The sequence below is a fragment of the Bemisia tabaci genome, chromosome 4, assembly GCF_918797505.1.
Source record: "Bemisia tabaci chromosome 4, PGI_BMITA_v3".
Taxonomy (NCBI): domain Eukaryota; kingdom Metazoa; phylum Arthropoda; class Insecta; order Hemiptera; family Aleyrodidae; genus Bemisia; species Bemisia tabaci.
In genome coordinates this window covers 36,608,165-36,626,054 of record NC_092796.1, presented here as the reverse complement: position 1 = coordinate 36,626,054, position 17,890 = coordinate 36,608,165, and the positions used below count along the sequence as shown (strand labels likewise).

At 38.7% G+C, this 17,890-nt stretch overlaps 1 protein-coding gene across 4 annotated transcripts in view; it reads right to left on the bottom strand.

Moving 5' to 3' along the window:
- The window catches only part of LOC109031527 (ATP-binding cassette subfamily G member 4), a 71,925-nt gene that overhangs the window by 4,013 nt on the left and 50,022 nt on the right, over positions 1–17,890 (bottom strand). For all 4 annotated transcript variants that reach the window (XM_072299776.1, XM_072299775.1, XM_072299774.1 and 1 more), the window contains exons 3-10: positions 17,724–17,841; positions 16,325–16,514; positions 12,410–12,555; positions 11,524–11,762; positions 9,188–9,316; positions 3,187–3,311; positions 1,827–1,995; positions 774–874 (exon numbers count right to left, since the gene is read on the bottom strand). In XM_072299776.1, coding sequence (XP_072155877.1) covers positions 774–874; positions 1,827–1,995; positions 3,187–3,311; positions 9,188–9,316; positions 11,524–11,762; positions 12,410–12,555; positions 16,325–16,514; positions 17,724–17,841 — 1,217 coding nt within the window. The remainder of the gene's footprint in view (positions 1–773; positions 875–1,826; positions 1,996–3,186; positions 3,312–9,187; positions 9,317–11,523; positions 11,763–12,409; positions 12,556–16,324; positions 16,515–17,723; positions 17,842–17,890) is intronic.

The window sequence follows — 17,890 nt, the reverse complement described above, 5'->3', positions numbered from 1 at the left end:
GAGTTGTGATTTGATAACTTCAGATTATAGATCATCAAAAATATAAAGAAACCGTCCAAACGCAATAATTATTATGCGTCCAATATTAATGGAGATATATCTTATTCGAATATTATATAGCTTCCATCAAAATTAAGTCACGTAAGCTCATAAAAAATTGCATTTTGACACGGAAAATGCAATGGTACAATATTTTCCGTATCGCAAGAGCGCGACGGCTTCCTTTATGGATGTACGAGGATACAACTATTCGTGTTCCAGGTATATGCGTGTTGCAATCGCGCGAAATTGAAGGCGTTTTAGTTTCATGCGGCTTTCTTTATGGATATACGGGAATACAACTATTCAAGCTCCAGGGATATGCGTGTTGCAATCGCGCAAAATTGAAGGCGTTTTAGTGTCGTTAATCGCAACGCCTGGAACTTTTGGTTCCGTAATTGCAATGCCAAACTGCAGCTTTTAATGTATTCTTTTTTGTAAATAGATCGGTTGCGCTAGTTATTCAATGTTTTCAGTGCTTCAAACGCGTTTTTACTTTATACTCTGGGAAAGTGTGTGAAACATAAGAAGTTGGACAGCGTTTGAAGCGTAATTTTAAGGAGATTTTGTTGAAATCATTGGCGATGCGTGCAAACTAGCAAAACTGTTTTGTCCTATTAAATCCATATTAAATATTAATTCTCAATGAGACAGTCTACCTCGAGTAATATGAATTGTTTTACATACATTTAAATAAACTAAACCTAATATTAGAAAAGAGCAAAGGTACTTACAGCGACTGGTAAGTCGATTATGTTCACCGACAGGAAATAAGCCTTGAACGAATACCACCTATTGAAGTGCTCTTTTAAAAATATTGACATCTCCATTGGAACTGAAAAATGAGAACAATTTTTTTTTCTAAAACAAAAATTATTTGGGCGTGTTTTGAATTTCAAAAATTTAATAACACAACACGGCATCGACTAAAAGTGAAAGTGGGGGAGATCTTTTGTTTTTTCTCTTTCTACTCCCACCTCTCCCTCTCTCTCTCCCTCCCCCTCTGCGTGTATAGTATACTAAACAATCAGATTACGATAAAAAATGCCATCACCTCAACCCACCGGTAAAAACAGTGGGAATAAGCCACTGACGTTCGGGTGAATTTAAAAAAAAAAATCATATCATGAGAAAGAAAATTTATGAAACTGGACAACAAAATGAACGGTTAGGTCTATTTCTCATCATTTAATAAATTCTGTTAATCATGAATATTGCTAATTCTTAAAATTTGAATGCCTCAATATTTTGATCACTAAGACAGCTGTAAATTTTTTATCTAAAGTCATTCTAATACCAGGTCTCACTGTATTGCTCATTTACCATCCTCAGTATAATGAGGAGGTCAGATCGACTTGTGAGATCGATAGATACAAATAACTTCATGGTAGGAATCACTCTGATGTCAGACTACGGGTCGATCGTTGAATCGTTATCGAATGAACATGATCAAAAAATCCCTATCATAGCAATGATATATATCGATCAAAGTCGTCGAATAACGAGGCAATAATCGACTTGCACTGATCCATTGGAAGTTACTCGGACATTAGAAGGATGTTAGCGATGCAAACAGAGTGTTCGGCATACCTAGATTTTAAACTAATTTAGATTTCTTCAGACTGAACCTTTTTTACTAGGGTTTAGACTTAGGGTTTAGGGTTTTTAACTTAGGGTTTTCTGTAGGTCAAAAAGCATAATTTTGTCAAAATGTCAAGAATCAGGGATACTCTCAAATTGATAATTTCAATCGGAGTCAACCGAACTGCATTTATATGGATACTTACAAGTGAGAATGTTCAGCATCATCGATGAGAAGACGTGGTGGATCAGGATTGAAAAAAGCAAATTATAGTTATCTAACACTTTGGAGCCATCGTCTCCGGCATTGATGTATATAGATCCTAACATTAATGCTACTATCACATTTACAATAAGTCGCATATAGGTCAGCGTCTGAAACACAACACAACATTAGTTACAGCGGTGTCGGAAAATAGAAATGTGTGATGTTTCACGGTGAAAAAATCTCAGTGTGGTACAACTCGGAATTGACATAATAGCACGAGTCATAAAGTCGATCATAGGGTTTGTTTTTAACATAGTTCATTCACGAAAAAATAGTGATATCCCAATTATAATCCTAGCTGATTTAGGTGCCAGATACTAGAGTAGTGGCAAAAGCTAGAGGTATGGTTAAGTCAGCTGAAAGTGTGGTTCGATCAACCATATCTCCATAGTTGCAGCCCTCACAGTCAACATAAGTATGGTTGAATTAACTAAACCGCTGGCTGGTACCTCCACACTTTTAGCTCGTGCAACTACTCTTATCCCAAGTAGCAGTGCTCGCGATAAATAGCGATTTTATCGGTTGATTATCGCGATTATATCGGTGGCAATTTATCGCAATATTATCGAGTGAAAAATTGTGATTTAAGGCGATTAAATCGCTATGCATCGCAATTTTTTGTCCGATAATAACGCGATCAATTTTCGTCGATCGTTTTTTGGTATGGTCATGTCAATAGGATGACGGAAGAGAGGCTGCCAAAAAAGATGCTTGATTGGGTTCCTCCTGGGAGGAGACGTAGGGGACGCCCAGTGAGAGGTTGGCGACAGGGGGTGTTAAATGAGATAAGAGATTGTCAACTCCCTGATGACCTGTGGGAAGACCGAGCTTTGTGGCGATTAGGCGTCGCACAGCGCCAAAGAGCGCTATAAAAGCGACTCATATATATATATATATTTTCGTCGATAAAATCGAGATTGAATCGCCATATATCGATAATATCGCGACCATAAACGCGATAATAAACCATTTGTTTCGATAATATGGCGATAAATTGCCGGGCAATAAAATTGCGATTATATTGCAACAAGATCGAGGATAATCGCTCAGATGTTGATGATCCTAGCTATTTTATCGCCGATAAAATCGCAAAATATCGCGATTTTTCCGTTAAAAAATGGTACTTGAGATGGCTGGCGCCAAAATCAGCTGTAGGTAAAGATTTGAAATACTTTTTTTCAGTGGCTCAGCATAAATACGCCCTCGTAAACTCGTTGAAAATGGGCCCTAAACGGCAACGCGAAATGCGAAGGAGGTAGTAGTAGTGGGGTATTTGAGTAAATGAATGAAAGCATTACCGAGTCACGTTTAATTTTAATACAGCCGCGTCGGAGTAAGACGCCGAGTTGGTAGCAGAATGAGGTATCCTGCATTCCACGCTTCCTTTTGCAGCATAGCAAACCTCCTCCGCTCCTCCTGTCGTCTGCAACAATCCAATCACAAATTCCATTACACTTCACAAAAATAATCATTGCATCTCAATGAAGTTGTGTCACGCACACCCGTAAGATGACACCCGTAAATCTTGATTTTTGACGTTTTTTTAGTGTTGAGCGTATTTTAGACATTCCATGCGTCTGGGCACTCGACAGATTCAGCCAACCGAGTACAATCTGCGGAGCGTTCCAAAGTTAAGCGCGAATAATTTCAAAATCGATTTTTGGATCCAAATAAGACTTTTTTGGGGTTCTGTAAAGTTGCCTCAAAAAATCCCCGCCTTAAGGGCTACATCCCCTCAAAATTTCCGAAAATAATTCCTCCCCCCCCCCTGATCGCGTTAACTTTCTTGGAATTTTAGTTATACCTGAAAATACATGAAAATTGGCACTGTTCTTTTACGCGCTAAACGCAATTCTGGTCTCAGTAAAACCGAAATAATATTTTAAAGGGGTTTTGCGGGAACGGCTGTAACTCTGGAAGAGGGATATCTGGCAGAACTTTATAGAGCAAAATACGCTCATTAAAAATTGATTCTGAAAATATTTGAATTCAATTTTTTGACACTCTTTAAAGCGAGCATTCGCTTAAAAATTACGGTGAGTGTCACATAAAAAATGTCTAAAATCCCACCCTTGATGCACTAGGGTGCGTCAAAAAAAATGAAAGTCTGAAATGTTCCGCTCCCCAGGCGGCAATCGATGACGTTTGGTAAAAAAACATGTTTGCCAAAATTTGGGCCAATTTCAATCATTTTAAATGGTGCCAAAGGTCAATTTTGTGATGAAATTATGATATTTTGGTTTAGACCTCGATTTCGTACAAAAAACTCGATTTTACGCTGAAATCGTGCGTTTACGAGAAATATGTCAAAGAACTCGACTTGTAGAGGATGAAATTTTACACTAGGGGACGTCTTTGTAACCGATAAAAATCAAATTGAACTAGAAAAACTCAACTCGGTATTTATTTTTTTGGTCCTCAGAATTTCCGAGGTCTTACTAAGTAGAGGTTTAAAAGACTCATTTTTCACGAAAATAAGTCGAAAGAGGGTATAAATGAACTGTAGGCAAGTGTTGAGGATGCAAATGTCATCAGAACTTCCTCAGTTTCAAAAAAAGTTCCAACTATTTTGCACAATCCTCCAAAAAGTGTACGACTCGAGAAGCAGGATCGTGCTATAATAGTAGGGGGAAAGTGCGGTTTGACCGGGAAAAATTGCGTAACAAACTTTCCCTATGTAATCGTCATCAGTAGGTCCCCCTGAACAACTTCCTAAAAGTTAAAAATGGCCCGATCCCGGAATATCCCTCAAAAAAGTTAAAATTGAAAATGGCGGCCGTAATAAGAGGGTCCGGGAAATCGGTATTTTAAAATGCTCCATCCTGTCTCATCATGTGAGGTATCATTTCCTATGTAATTTTGGTCGTAGATTTCATAAATGAATTCCGCAAGGCCTCTTCTGAGCTTACGTTCCTCTCGGTGGTCGTATGTTTCCTTTAATTTCCCTTATTAAATACATTTATAACATCAAATTTAAGTTTCTTGGCCATAAATACATGAAAATAAAGACACTTCACTTTCCTTGTTCCTTCGGTGAATATTTAAAAAAATGCAACCTCCTGCCTTTCACATTTGGCCGCCATCTTTGATTTGGAGCGCCCCCTTTGGCCGGAGGGCCTTGCGGAATTTATTTATGAAATCTACGACCAAAATTACATAGGAAATGATACCTCACATGATGAGACAGGATGAGCATTTTAAAATACCGATTTCCCGGACCCTCTTATTACGGCCGCCATTTTCAATTTTAACTTTTTTGAGGGATATTCCGGGATCGGGCCATTTTTAACTTTTAGGAAGTTGTTCAGGGGGACCTACTGATGACGATTACATAGGGAAAGTTTGTTACGCAATTTTTCCCGGTCAAACCGCACTTTCCCCCTACTATTATAGCACGATCCTGCTTCTCGAGTCGTACACTTTTTGGAGGATTGTGCAAAATAGTTGGAACTTTTTTTGAAACTGAGGAAGTTCTGATGACATTTGCATCCTCAACACTTGCCTACAGTTCATTTATACCCTCTTTCGACTTATTTTCGTGAAAAATGAGTCTTTTAAACCTCTACTTAGTAAGACCTCGGAAATTCTGAGGACCAAAAAAATAAATACCGAGTTGAGTTTTTCTAGTTCAATTTGATTTTTATCGGTTACAAAGACGTCCCCTAGTGTAAAATTTCATCCTCTACAAGTCGAGTTCTTTGACATATTTCTCGTAAACGCACGATTTCAGCGTAAAATCGAGTTTTTTGTACGAAATCGAGGTCTAAACCAAAATATCATAATTTCATCACAAAATTGACCTTTGGCACCATTTAAAATGATTGAAATTGGCCCAAATTTTGGCAAACATGTTTTTTTACCAAACGTCATCGATTGCCGCCTGGGGAGCGGAACATTTCAGACTTTCATTTTTTTTGACGCACCCTATTGATGCACAAGTTGCGTAATTAGTATCGCACTTTTTTCGTACGTCCTAAGATGGAAATAGTGTATTGACAACACCCTCTTATGTTTATTTACACGTATATTTATGTTCTTTATTTGCCATTTGAAGCACCGAATCATGACTCCTGGAGACAAATAAGGTTTGCAAGCTGGAACACACCATTTGTACCTTAAGAAAAAAGCTGCAAATAAACACACCATTTGTACCATAAGGAAAGAGCTGCAAATGAACACACCAGTGTCGTGTTCAATTTTTGTCGGTGTTAAAGATTTTCAATGTACGTAGGAAAAGTCGGTCAAAATAAAACCTTGAGAAAATGTAAGTGTGTCACTTCGAGAGTTGTATACAATCTTTCATTTTTTTTAACGGTTGGCTCCAAATGATCAAGTTACAGAATATTCCTCTAGAAGCATTATGGCTAAGACTTAGCAGCCTACACGGCTACAGTGTCCATCATACTGCCGTGCTGAGGAAAAACGGCGTATGAACAATCTAACGACACCAAATTTCCTCAGATAATAAATACAGTTTTGAGAACAATTATGAGGATTATCTCTTGAAAATTTCAGAAATTTTAGATCATTGTAGAAATTAAAGTCTCTAAAATTTTGGAAGAAAAATATTCGCAAGTGTCTCAGGAAATCTGCATTTTATCGAGAGCAATTTGACCACTTCTGAAGGCTCATACGGTGTTTTTCCTTAGCCCGGCAGGATAAGCGGGCGCGTTAACGCGGCAGGTAAACCCGCAGACCAGCATAAAGAGCAGATTAACATTTCCGAGAAGCCTCATTATTTTTTATCGTCCGGCGTACACTGTGTTGCTGCCGCCGCCCCCACCTCATCCTTCACCCTAGTCATTTCTCTACCCCACGATTCAATTTAAGGACCGCTTGACGTCACTAACGCAATAAGGGGTTGCAAAGATTCGCATCAACTCGAAAAGCGAAGCAAAATCCGCGTGGCGTGGGTCGGATTCATATTATGCATTAAAAATTATTAACAGGTCTGCAGCATGGAAAATTTACGCAGCCAACTGCATAAAGTATTCAAAAGTAATATTTTTTGAAATCCATTCTTCGACGCGCTGTTTTCGTAGTCCGTATTTCCAAAATGCAAGTTTAGTGACAATGCCCTTTTTTGAGGCAATTAAGGGATGTCATTCGAACGTTACATAAAAGGAAACCTTATGATGAGACAATATTTGGACTGAGTTAAGTAGAAAGGAACCAACCCACATTTTGGAAAAAATTGAGTTATGCGTGGTTTTAAACTCAACCACTGCTCTACTATCTATCGCCAAAAATTCAAAGTTTTTGTTGGAGCAAATTTTGCAGAAATTGAACTTGAAGTTTACCTTTTACATTGAGTCTTATGCAGGAGCCAAACTTTAAACCTCTTTTTCTCGGTTCGATCCTGATGTGGCTTGGTTCCTTTCTGTTTAACTCCGTCCATTTGACTGAAAGTTACAGCTTTTAGTAGGAAGGTTCGTTACCCTCGTCGATACCCTGGTAAAAATTGGCAGTAGAATCTTTGTTCCAAAATACCATATGTAGACCTACGGCCAGCTGTAAGATTTCCAATAGCTTCTATAGCCGGCTACACAATTTCTTATAGCCTTTTATAGCCGATGGCGATTAAGCAACAGCCAGGCGATAAAGTGTATGCTAAACGTTATTAATTACGGATGCTAGGACTTAGTTAGTTTTTGGACTACTGCTCTCTTTTTGGGCCGTAGTATCTTGATTTACCTATTTTGCGAGGAAAGCTCCGTACTTTTGATGGATGTTTGCCATTCCTAATATATTAGAGCGCCTTCAGTTTCGTATGATACTGTGCAATACCTCTGGTGTGAAATAGTTACTTCAAGCACCGTGGCACGCTGCGGCGCGGCAGGCGGGCAACTAGCGCGGAACGCGCTTTGGCGCCTACAAACCTAACAGGAATACTTCACGCATTGCGCAGTGCGTGAAGTATCCCTGTTAGGTTTGTAGGCGCCAGTGCGTCGCCGCTCCGCTATGTGTTAGGCTCTAATATTTGATCTGGCGGAGTCAGCGTTATTCAATTCATGATTTTGAAATGTTTGCACATCCTGTATGGATTGTTCTGATTTTAATTGACGAAAAAAATATGTATTAAAGGAAAATATAATGTGTGTTTTGTAAATATTGAAGTGGTTCTGTATCAAACTTAATGAATACTTACACAAACTACTACTACAAACTTAATAATAACTTAAAGCACACGAATTTCTACACAATTTCTTATAGCCTATTATTATCAATGGCGAAAAAGCAACAGCCAGGCAATAAAGTGTAAAGCCCGGCGATAGGAACTATAGCCCGGCTGCATAATTTTTTATCGCTTCATATAGCCCGGCCGTATGATTTTCTCCGCATTCTACAGCCAGCTATATAATTTTCTGTAGCCTTTTTTAGCCGGCTATAAGAATTCCTTTGGTGTTTTGAAACGCAGCTCTTATCGCCAATTTTTACCAGGGTAGCGTTGCCTAATTAAAACATTTTACCATCGAAAAATGCTAGTACTTCGAAGTTCGTCGGTTGTGAAAACCAATTTATTGGATTTCTTCCTGTTTTCTGAGGCATAGCAACAGTAACGGACGATATTGTGCCTCACACAACAGTCAGATATCGAATTAGATTGTTTTTTAAAGTAACAATCCTCAAAATACTAGCATTTTTTAATGGTAAAAAAATCAAACTTCGCAGCACTCTATTTCCTAGCAAACCCCCCTAACAAGAATTGAAAATTGGATACAAGGTATAACTCTCACCGGAGCATTATCTTAAGGTTTAGTATTTATAAGTCCCTTAGTTTCTCAAATAAGAGGCACAAAAAGGCCTTCATTTGACAGGCTCTTTACCGTCAAAGTGAGCGTTTTTATATTCAGTCGCTAGCAATTACTTTCCCCTAGAGAGAGACGCAAGAAAACATAACGAATAATCAACAATCTTATTAACTGTTGCAAATGTTATTTACACCGTACAAATGTGATGCTGAAATAACATTCTGGATGTAGTACAAAAGTGTGTGATTACTCACAAAACGATGAAATAACCGTCTCAGCAGTTAGGTTTACATCTTGACACCGCTAAAGTAACTGCTGTAGCGGTTCATTCAGCGTTTTGTGAGTTCTCGCACACTTTTTTACATCCAGAATGTTAAATCAGCATCCCTTTTTTACGGTGTACATTTTCAGTCGTTTGTTTGCTTTTTTTTTTTTTTTTTTTTTTTTTTTTTTTTTTTTTTTTTTTTTTTTTTTTTTTTGGGTGGCACCTAAAATTAGTTATATTTATCCAAATCATAAGTAGAAATAATTATCCCTCCTTCATTACCTGTGCAACTTTCTATTGGTTCGATGAGGTTTTGATTCTCCATCCACTCGAGTGTCCTCCCGTTCTCGGAACCCTCGATGAGCATTCCAATTTTATCTTCGCCATACTCGCCACAAGCCAGCTCGATCACTGCACACATAAGAGAAAAGATAAACAACTTAAGTGCAATCGCAAACACGAGCCCACTCGAACATCTCGCCCATTACGTGCGTCACCAAAACGCCAAAACCTCGATTTTAATTATTTCGATGAGTTTTTTCAAGGGTCTGCAAATATTTCACAAGTATACTGTTTGTACAGCGACTTTTTCGGCATGAACCCTGACAATGGTATACTCTCAGTACTAAGAGAGATCTCATGGCTTTTTCTTTTGCTTTCTTTTTTCTTTGTTGCGTGCCACTGTTCAAGATGACATTTGACAAGTTTCAATCAGAGTGATTGTAGGTGTGGGTAAACTATTCAGGCATATAATTAAACTTATAAGAGAACAATTGACACTCAAAACGGCGATTAGCATAAATAACTTCATGAAAGTATCTGTCCGACATCTTTCCTTCATACAATCTCTTTTAGTGATCTTGAGAGGCTAAGCGAAGATTATTTTTAAAACAATTTTTAGCGTCTCAAAATTTCTAAGGGCAATTTATGTTGAAGAGTAATGCAAAATCTTGATTAGCGGCACCAAATTTTTAGCCAGAGTACATGCACCGCAACGCTTTAAAATTTCATCGACATTCATTGAGCGCTCAGCCAACAGGGAGCACTTTTAGTGTATTTTCCGAAGGAAATACACTATTGCATTCTCCCATGATGTCGGACCCAGACCTGAGACATTGTGAAGAGCACCGATCACGGGTCGTAGATCACGAAAATATATGCTATTCAAATTCATGTGTATATATATATGTATGGTTGGTTGGTAAATACATTTATTTGGTGCTTTAACATTGAAGCCATTATATATGTATGTATATATGTATGTATGTATGTATGTATGTATTTCCGCCTTTTGAAGATTTTTCGATTTTTGAGTGGTTATATCTTTCTTACGTTGAAAGATATTTTGACCAATTTTTTTGCATTTTGTAGAGACTCATTAGGACTACTATTCTGCGAAAAAAAATTGAAATTTGAGGCAATAGATTTTGAGGGGTGGGGCTCGAAAGTGGGGGGAGGTCAAATCTTGTCCACTCGATAACTCGAGCGAAAATGAATATTTTGAGCTGAAATTTTTACGGGTGGTAGTTCTCCCCTAGGACTGGTTTGGTATTGAATTTGAGCTAAATCGGCCGAGCCGTTTAAAAATGGCGAGCTTTGAAAGTTTTAGGCGAGGGGTGCGCGGCATGAGGGGAGCCGGCCGGAGCAGGTCCGCACAGTGGGTCGGGGGAGAAAGTTTTTGGACAAGCTGATCGTCGCACAGTGGGTCAGGGGAGAGAAGTTTTTGGACAAACTTTTCGTCGCACAGTGGGTCAGGGGAAGGAAGATTCTGGACAAATTGTTCGTCGCACAGTGGGTCAGGTTAAATGATCTGTTCTTGAACAAAATCTCACCATTTAACCGTCACAACCTTTCGCAGCGCGTTCGCTGGCAACGTACGCAACTACTATCTTGTGCTCAAGAAATTAATTCATTCCCTTACAGATTGATCCCCTTCCCCTTCGGAAAATACACTCTTCCCGCGGTGGACGCGCGGGTCGCTTAAGAGGACAGAACAACTGGAATGGACACTCAAACTAAAAAGCGCGCGCGAAGCGCGCGCCTACAATACGCGCGCGAAGCGCGCGTCCTGGGGGGCTTGGGGGGGCGAAGCCCCCCCAAAAAACCGGCGCGGAGCGAAGCGGAGCGCCGGTTTTTTTGAATTCAACCTGCCTCAAGAATTCTAGTATACTAGTGGCAATGCGTTCAGATGCGCACCTGCCTAACAACAAGATAGCAAATAGGGGACTGCATATTGAAAATAGATTAATGTGCGATACCTTTATTCAGTGCTTCTGATGTTAAAGCACGTAGGATGCTACTCGTGTTTCGATGATTTATTGTTTTTCAGCGATTTTGTAGTTGTCTCAAAATTGATAGTTGTAATTTTGTCAAGCAGTTCTTTCATCTCAACAGTGTTCATCTTCTCTGAGGAACTTAAAAACGCACCTACATGGAAAACAGCTGAGTACTTCTCTAATACGCTTTCCCGCTGGTTTCTTCATTTAAAGAATTACATTTTTTCAAATTTGTTCGTAAAATTTCTTCATAGCTTAAAAAAAGTCCCTTAAATTTGAAAATTGTATTCCTTATAAACAAGGGAATGTTTTCCCCTGTGTTCGAGATAAAATCAAACTTACCGTAGTCGGCGGGATTGTGGTATTTCGGACAGGGGAAATTTAGTTTTGACAAGTAAGGAATGAGATTGGCGGTGCTGCCTTGGTAGAGGCAACAGCCCCTGGATAAGAGGTACACTTGGTCGAACATGGCGAACAGCGACGCCGATGGCTGATGGATGGTGCAGATGATGGTACGCCCTTGTCGGGTCAACAGACGCAGCAGCGAGACCACTTGGCTGCATGACGAACTGTCCAAACCCCTGAAAACAAAAACATCATCTTTCAGTTAGAGGACAATCATGAATTTTCTGTAAAATGCTATCAAATTCATCAAATTCCAGTGGTCCGCTATAATTTGATAGTATGAAGAGTTCTAATGGGTGCGCAGACGAGCATTTCAGTTTTGACGTCAACTTATTGCAGTTAAAAACTATGTTTCCAGGACCAAAATTAAAGCTCAAAATGAGTACAATATGAATAAATCGGCGCAGCGCGCAAACTCCGTTGTTTCCCTCCATAAAAAACATGACTACATCCAATGTTGCCAAATTTCTCCTCGAAGATTGCACTTTTACGAAAAGAATCTCGGGAATTTATAACTGCAAATTTTCCTGATTTATCTTCTGATCTCATATCAAAATGGGACAAATTTTGGGGGAAAATGGAGCAGGTCGATTATTGTAATAAATTGAATGGTTTGAGTCAATTTTGCAACCTTGGAATGGAGTCTCGTCCCTTCAATCGGGAAACGACGACTTGTGAAAATTGAGATTCTGAGAAGCCTATTGAAATGAGGCTTTTCTTGACGGAAGATCTGAAGGTCTTGAACCGGGTTTGAATATTTAATTTCTCAGTCAGTTTTGCTCAAAATGTTTTGAAAATCTCAAGATCTGATCAGGAAACTTACGTGGTGGGTTCATCTAGGAACATGACCGATGGATTATTGATGAGCTCCAGTGCTATCGAGAGCCTTTTCTTTTGACCTCCTGATAGCATACTAGACCGTGTATTTGCTGCCTCATTCAACCCTAATGTCGATAAAATATCTCGTATCTGCAGGAAATAAAGAGGAAAAGTTCAAATAAACAAGTACAACTATGTTTAAAAACATATGCGTTTTTTCTCATTGCGGTCTGATTGTTGAAGTCAATAGACAGCTTTAGACAATGAGGACAAAAGGAAAATGGAGCGAACTTATTGGGGAAAGCGGATTATTGCAAAAGACAAAAGAGATAAGTAACAGACTAACAGCACCCTTTGAGAGTCTCAACAATTCGTCAATAATGTCTTTTCTCATAGGCTATAGCAACCTCAATCGCTCGTTTCAACCAAAAGGATCGTTCCATGTTTCCTTTGCTCCATTTATCTTTGTCTTTGTCCATGAATTTTAATAATTAGCCCACACGAGAGGAGGTTTTGGTCATAGAAGTTTAAAATTAAGTTATCAGAATGGAATGGCCTAGGGTTTTTTAAGGAGGCGAGGCGTCTCAGACCAATTTTTCCCCCACAGATCGAGGGGGATCTTAATGCATCGTAGGAATGGCCGCCGATGGCCATCATGGTATGGCTGAGGATGGAAATTTTTGTTTTGAGAATTACGCCACGTTTTCGGAATTTTCGGGTATACACGCAAATGATAAAAGCCCTCTTAAGGTAGAGTTCTTTACAAACAACTTTTTTTTTACTACTACTACCTCTAGATTCCAATATAGACTTACTTATGTGCCTATTTTCACTCCGTTTACTATTCCTATCAGTCCTATCAATTACAGAGCAGCAAGTGTCAACCAATCAATCCGGCAGCATCAGAATAATCGGAAAGCGTTAATTAGCTCGACTCTCCCGTGGGAGGCGGGGGTGGGCGAGGGAATTGGCGCGCGACCGCCCGGGGCCCCGGGGGGTCACGGATTGTGAGACCGAAAATGAGACGGAACCACAACGGTCCCCAGCGCGGTGCGATCCGGTCGGATCTCACGATGTTGTCCGTCCAAGTCGATCGATTCTGACGTACGATTTGGCAGCCTCCTAGCGCGACTAATCGGCGCCTTCCGCGTCGCGAGTAGGCAACCGGCACGTCCGAGGGAGACCCGCCTATCACTTATCGGCCCCCTTTGATATTCAATGAGAGATGCTGATTAATGAAAGGAGGCCTGCTCAGGGGCCATCTTCACGCGAACGAGACTCCCTGTAGCATTGAATGTTAAAAACACTACTTTAAAAAAAGTTTATCATAAAGAGTGAATTTTAAACAGAAAAATTTGTTTTTTTTTTTAAAAAAAAAAAATAAAAATACAATTTACGTATACAAGAACTCCTTCATAGGTACACTGAAAAAAATTCTTTGGATATTATTTTGACTTGAAGCGTCGTTTTTTTGTCGACGCTACTTGTTTTTTTTTTTTGTTTTTTTAATTAAATCCGTGCAGACTCCATTCAAAATCATTTTTTTTAGTTAAAAAGGGGCCGTATTGTTATTGTTAAGTTCCAGTTTAAAAAACGATAGCAAACAACGTTCCTTTAACTAAAAAAAAAACAAATGTTGTCGACACAAATCGACGCTTTAAGTCAAAATAGTAGCTCAAAAACTTTTTTTAGCGTAGTTTTTTAAGTCAAATAAGAAGTAAAATATGTTTCAAAAAGTTGTAGAAACATCGTTTCAGTCATTCTATTTGCTTTACATAACCGTGCTCTCAGTTATTGCAACCGAGTTCTCTCTGCAGTCCAGGTAATGCTGCCGAATTATTTTTATGATACGGTTTGAATTAAAAATTTGTATGTATGAACCAAGGTACAGTTACTTGACCGCGAAAAGTACGCTTATCTAAATCGAGTAGTGCGGCCGATGAAATGCATAACGCTCTAGTCCATTTGACGGAACCGTTTTTCTCTGGATAGTGATATTGTTAACAACGATACTTAAATTGCATTTATGAGAATCGTAAATTTTGAAAGGACCACTGGTATATTTTCCGCAAAAGCCTACCAAAAAACTACTTGAATTTATGCTTTAGGAACCCTATTTAAGATGCTACTCCAAGTAAAATTCGCACTAGGTAAAATTTAAGTAAAAAAGTATTAACAGCCCCTCAAAAGCTCTGCTGCACAAATTCCTTATTTTTGTAGTTGCTTCACTGATAAAAGTATAAAAGTGGGGCTCATAAATTTCTATTGATCCGCATCAACTGGTGAGTTTGGATGAATTCGACCAGTTGTGATAAGGGATGTCATTCGCATTTGGTCCGGTGATGGAGAGCCTCACACCGTGCGTTTGTCCGCACGAAAGAACGTAACTACGATGTTCAACTGTTGCCAAAGCTCTTCCTTGCTCGCGTCAATTGCATTTTAACCAGCAAAGTATTGGGCTTTCTAACTGAAAATTCACTGATTTTTCTTCCGATTTCATGCAAAAATCACGCCACACATTTGGATATACAATTGCACACTTACCATTTTGTAACATAACATTAGTCTGTTGGAGATCGTCCATTTGGCAACCGTTGGATTGGAGTTACGTTCGCATTCGTGCCGGTGAGACGTCGACACGTCACATCGGGACGTCAAGTCTCGTCATGGACGTGTTTGCATTCAGCAATAAGGAAATGCAAGGAATAGATAATCCATGACATACACGTTATTAGCGGTGTGGGCCACGCGAAAAAAGTGACGTCACTTGTTGACTTAAACACCCCCGTAGATAACTGTGCTCTGTCGGGACATAATTTATTTGCGGGGGCGACCAAGTTGACGTACTACGTCATCGCATAGCGCCCTCTATCGACGATAGAATAAAAGTTACGTATAGTGGTGTCTTAATATTGGTAGAATTAAAAGAGGTCCTGTCACTTTAATGGCTGGACAAGGTAAGGAATGAGGCACCAAATGCATAATTTCTCATCAAAATTTCACGTAAAGCCCGGGAAATTCATAACAAGTCTCAAATTTTAACTCATGAATGAGCAATTAGCGTTTCGTAATTTTAACAATAGAAACATCCTTACTTCTTAACAAAAAACTAAAATATTGTGTCAATCAAGTACTAAATTTTACTTGCAGTGAGCGTTTTGATGGAATAATCGACCACTGGAGTCAGTGAGAACTTAAGTACTACAATATATCTCTTCCCGTCGAAATTCTACCCAGAACATATCGGATACTTCAAAAATTAACACATAAAAGCGAAATACACGTTCGTCGTGCACTTATAAGTAATAAATTCAAACTTTCTCCTGAAACAAGATACATTTCAACTATTCAAAAAAAGGAGGAAAATCCTTACATCGTAAAGCATACTGCATCATTAGTTGCGTGAACACTCATATTTTCCGTTTACCGTTTTCTGTTAAAAGAAAGTGAAACATTTACCTGTATTTTCCAACTTAGAACTGACTATGTGCATTTATTGGTGGCAAATTGATTTCACTCATAATTTCAACTGAATCGGAATCTGATTAATTACAATGCCCATTCTTTAAAACAAATGTAAGTTTCAATAAACCATCATCGGTTTGTGCTATGCATTTTTCTGTACATTCTGAATATATCGTAATTAATTATTACTTTAATGTCATGTTGAAAAACTAGATGACTCAACGCGTGATACCCGCAATAAGTAAAAGTATAACGTTTTCATTAAATTGCCGCATTTGGTTGATAGCGCCTGAACAGCGTAAACAATTGCTACCTGCAAGCGATGCAGCCACCTAGTTAAATTGAAGGCGTTTTATACGCGTTCACAAATCTTGACCGAGAGTTGAGCAGAGCTGTGCCTGTGCGACCTGCGACACTCACATTCACATTAGGATTTTTCAAAGATTTGTCTCACCAGTGCATCCTTTTTGGATCTGTCCAATCTGTTGCCCAGTTTGAAATCCGCTGCAATGTCCATGTTTTCTCTCACCGTTAAGAGGGGTTGAAGCCTGTCATCTTGTTGAATGTAACACGATATCCGTCTGAACTCATCCAAATCTCTTTCTCTGGAGTTTACGATCACGCGTCCCTTCAAACCACTGATCCTGTAACCGAATTTTTATAAATTTAGTTAGTTCCTTATATTACAAAATACAAGAAGAAGGGGGAATAACTAAACTAAATGAAAATAAAACAGTTTAAAAAGATACCTATTATGTTTGTACGAAATATGCAAAATTCTACGCCCAAAATCTTTTAGACTTTTTATCCACTTCTTTTGTCAAAACTTTCCCAGCTCCCTCCTTTCAGAATGGAATCTGATTGATTTTGGAAACAATCTTAGAAACATTGTACATTTTATTGATCGGGTCTGTTTCTTTTCTTCTTGGCGAGCGTGCGGTTTGCCTTGAACTCCTTCCCCTATTTGCCCGAGTGGCAAGCCTCAAAAGCTGACAACACTGGGTTTTATCCATTTAATAAATGCATATACAACGATTAATGTCTATCGAGTCACGTTGCCTCACCTAACTAACGATACTTTATAATAGATTTAGATGAGAGAGTGACAGTATTCAGTTTACGAGAATCGCCACTGCAGGCTGATTTTTGTAATTGATGTACAAATCTATAGATGAAGAAGACAATAAGCAAATGGATTGCTCCATGTCCTCTTTGTCTATCGCTTTATCTATCAATTTCAATAATCGGGCCGCATTTTTGAATATCACTTTTTCTCCTAAATGTTTGAATTAATTTATGGAAGTTGCCCCTGGACAAGCTTTGCACAAAAACTGGTTTAAGTGCTTTCGGAAAAATGGACGATGTTACATTTAGTCAAACTTTCTTAACGACTTTTTAAACCAAAATAGAAAAAATTTAACTGTCGCTTGCAAGACAAGTCAGCAAAACATATAACTCTCCGAGTAGGTTAAAACAGAGAGCACGATCATTAGGTATTGAACTATTTCAGTTTATGTGAACGTTGATGAGAAACCGTAGCTATAAAGTCGTCAATAAGTAATTAACACGTACCAAGTTCTTATTTCTCTTTTTTTATTGTGTATAAAAGTGCGCTGTTTGCCACATTTACGATTTTTCACGATAAATAATGAAAGTTCGATCGCTATGCAACTTATTAATTTAACTAAAATAAAAATATCTAAAACCCCAAACGTTATAGCGAATACTTTTACCGCTTTATACAATTTGTGAACCTCTAATTCTTTTGATTCCTAAAATCTCGAAGAGTAATTCAATGCCCACAGTAGATAATTTTTTGATACCCCCCAAAAAAATGAAGTTACTTAAATTACCTATAACCAGAGAGGCAGTCGAGAAGAGAAGATTTTCCAGCGCCTGAAGGCCCCATGATTGCTATGAGCTGACTAGGAGGAAAGATTCCACATATGTTTTTCAATATATCCTTTGTTCCTGCAACAGTAAATTAAAATCTTATTTAACATTTGTGTTGAAATGTCTC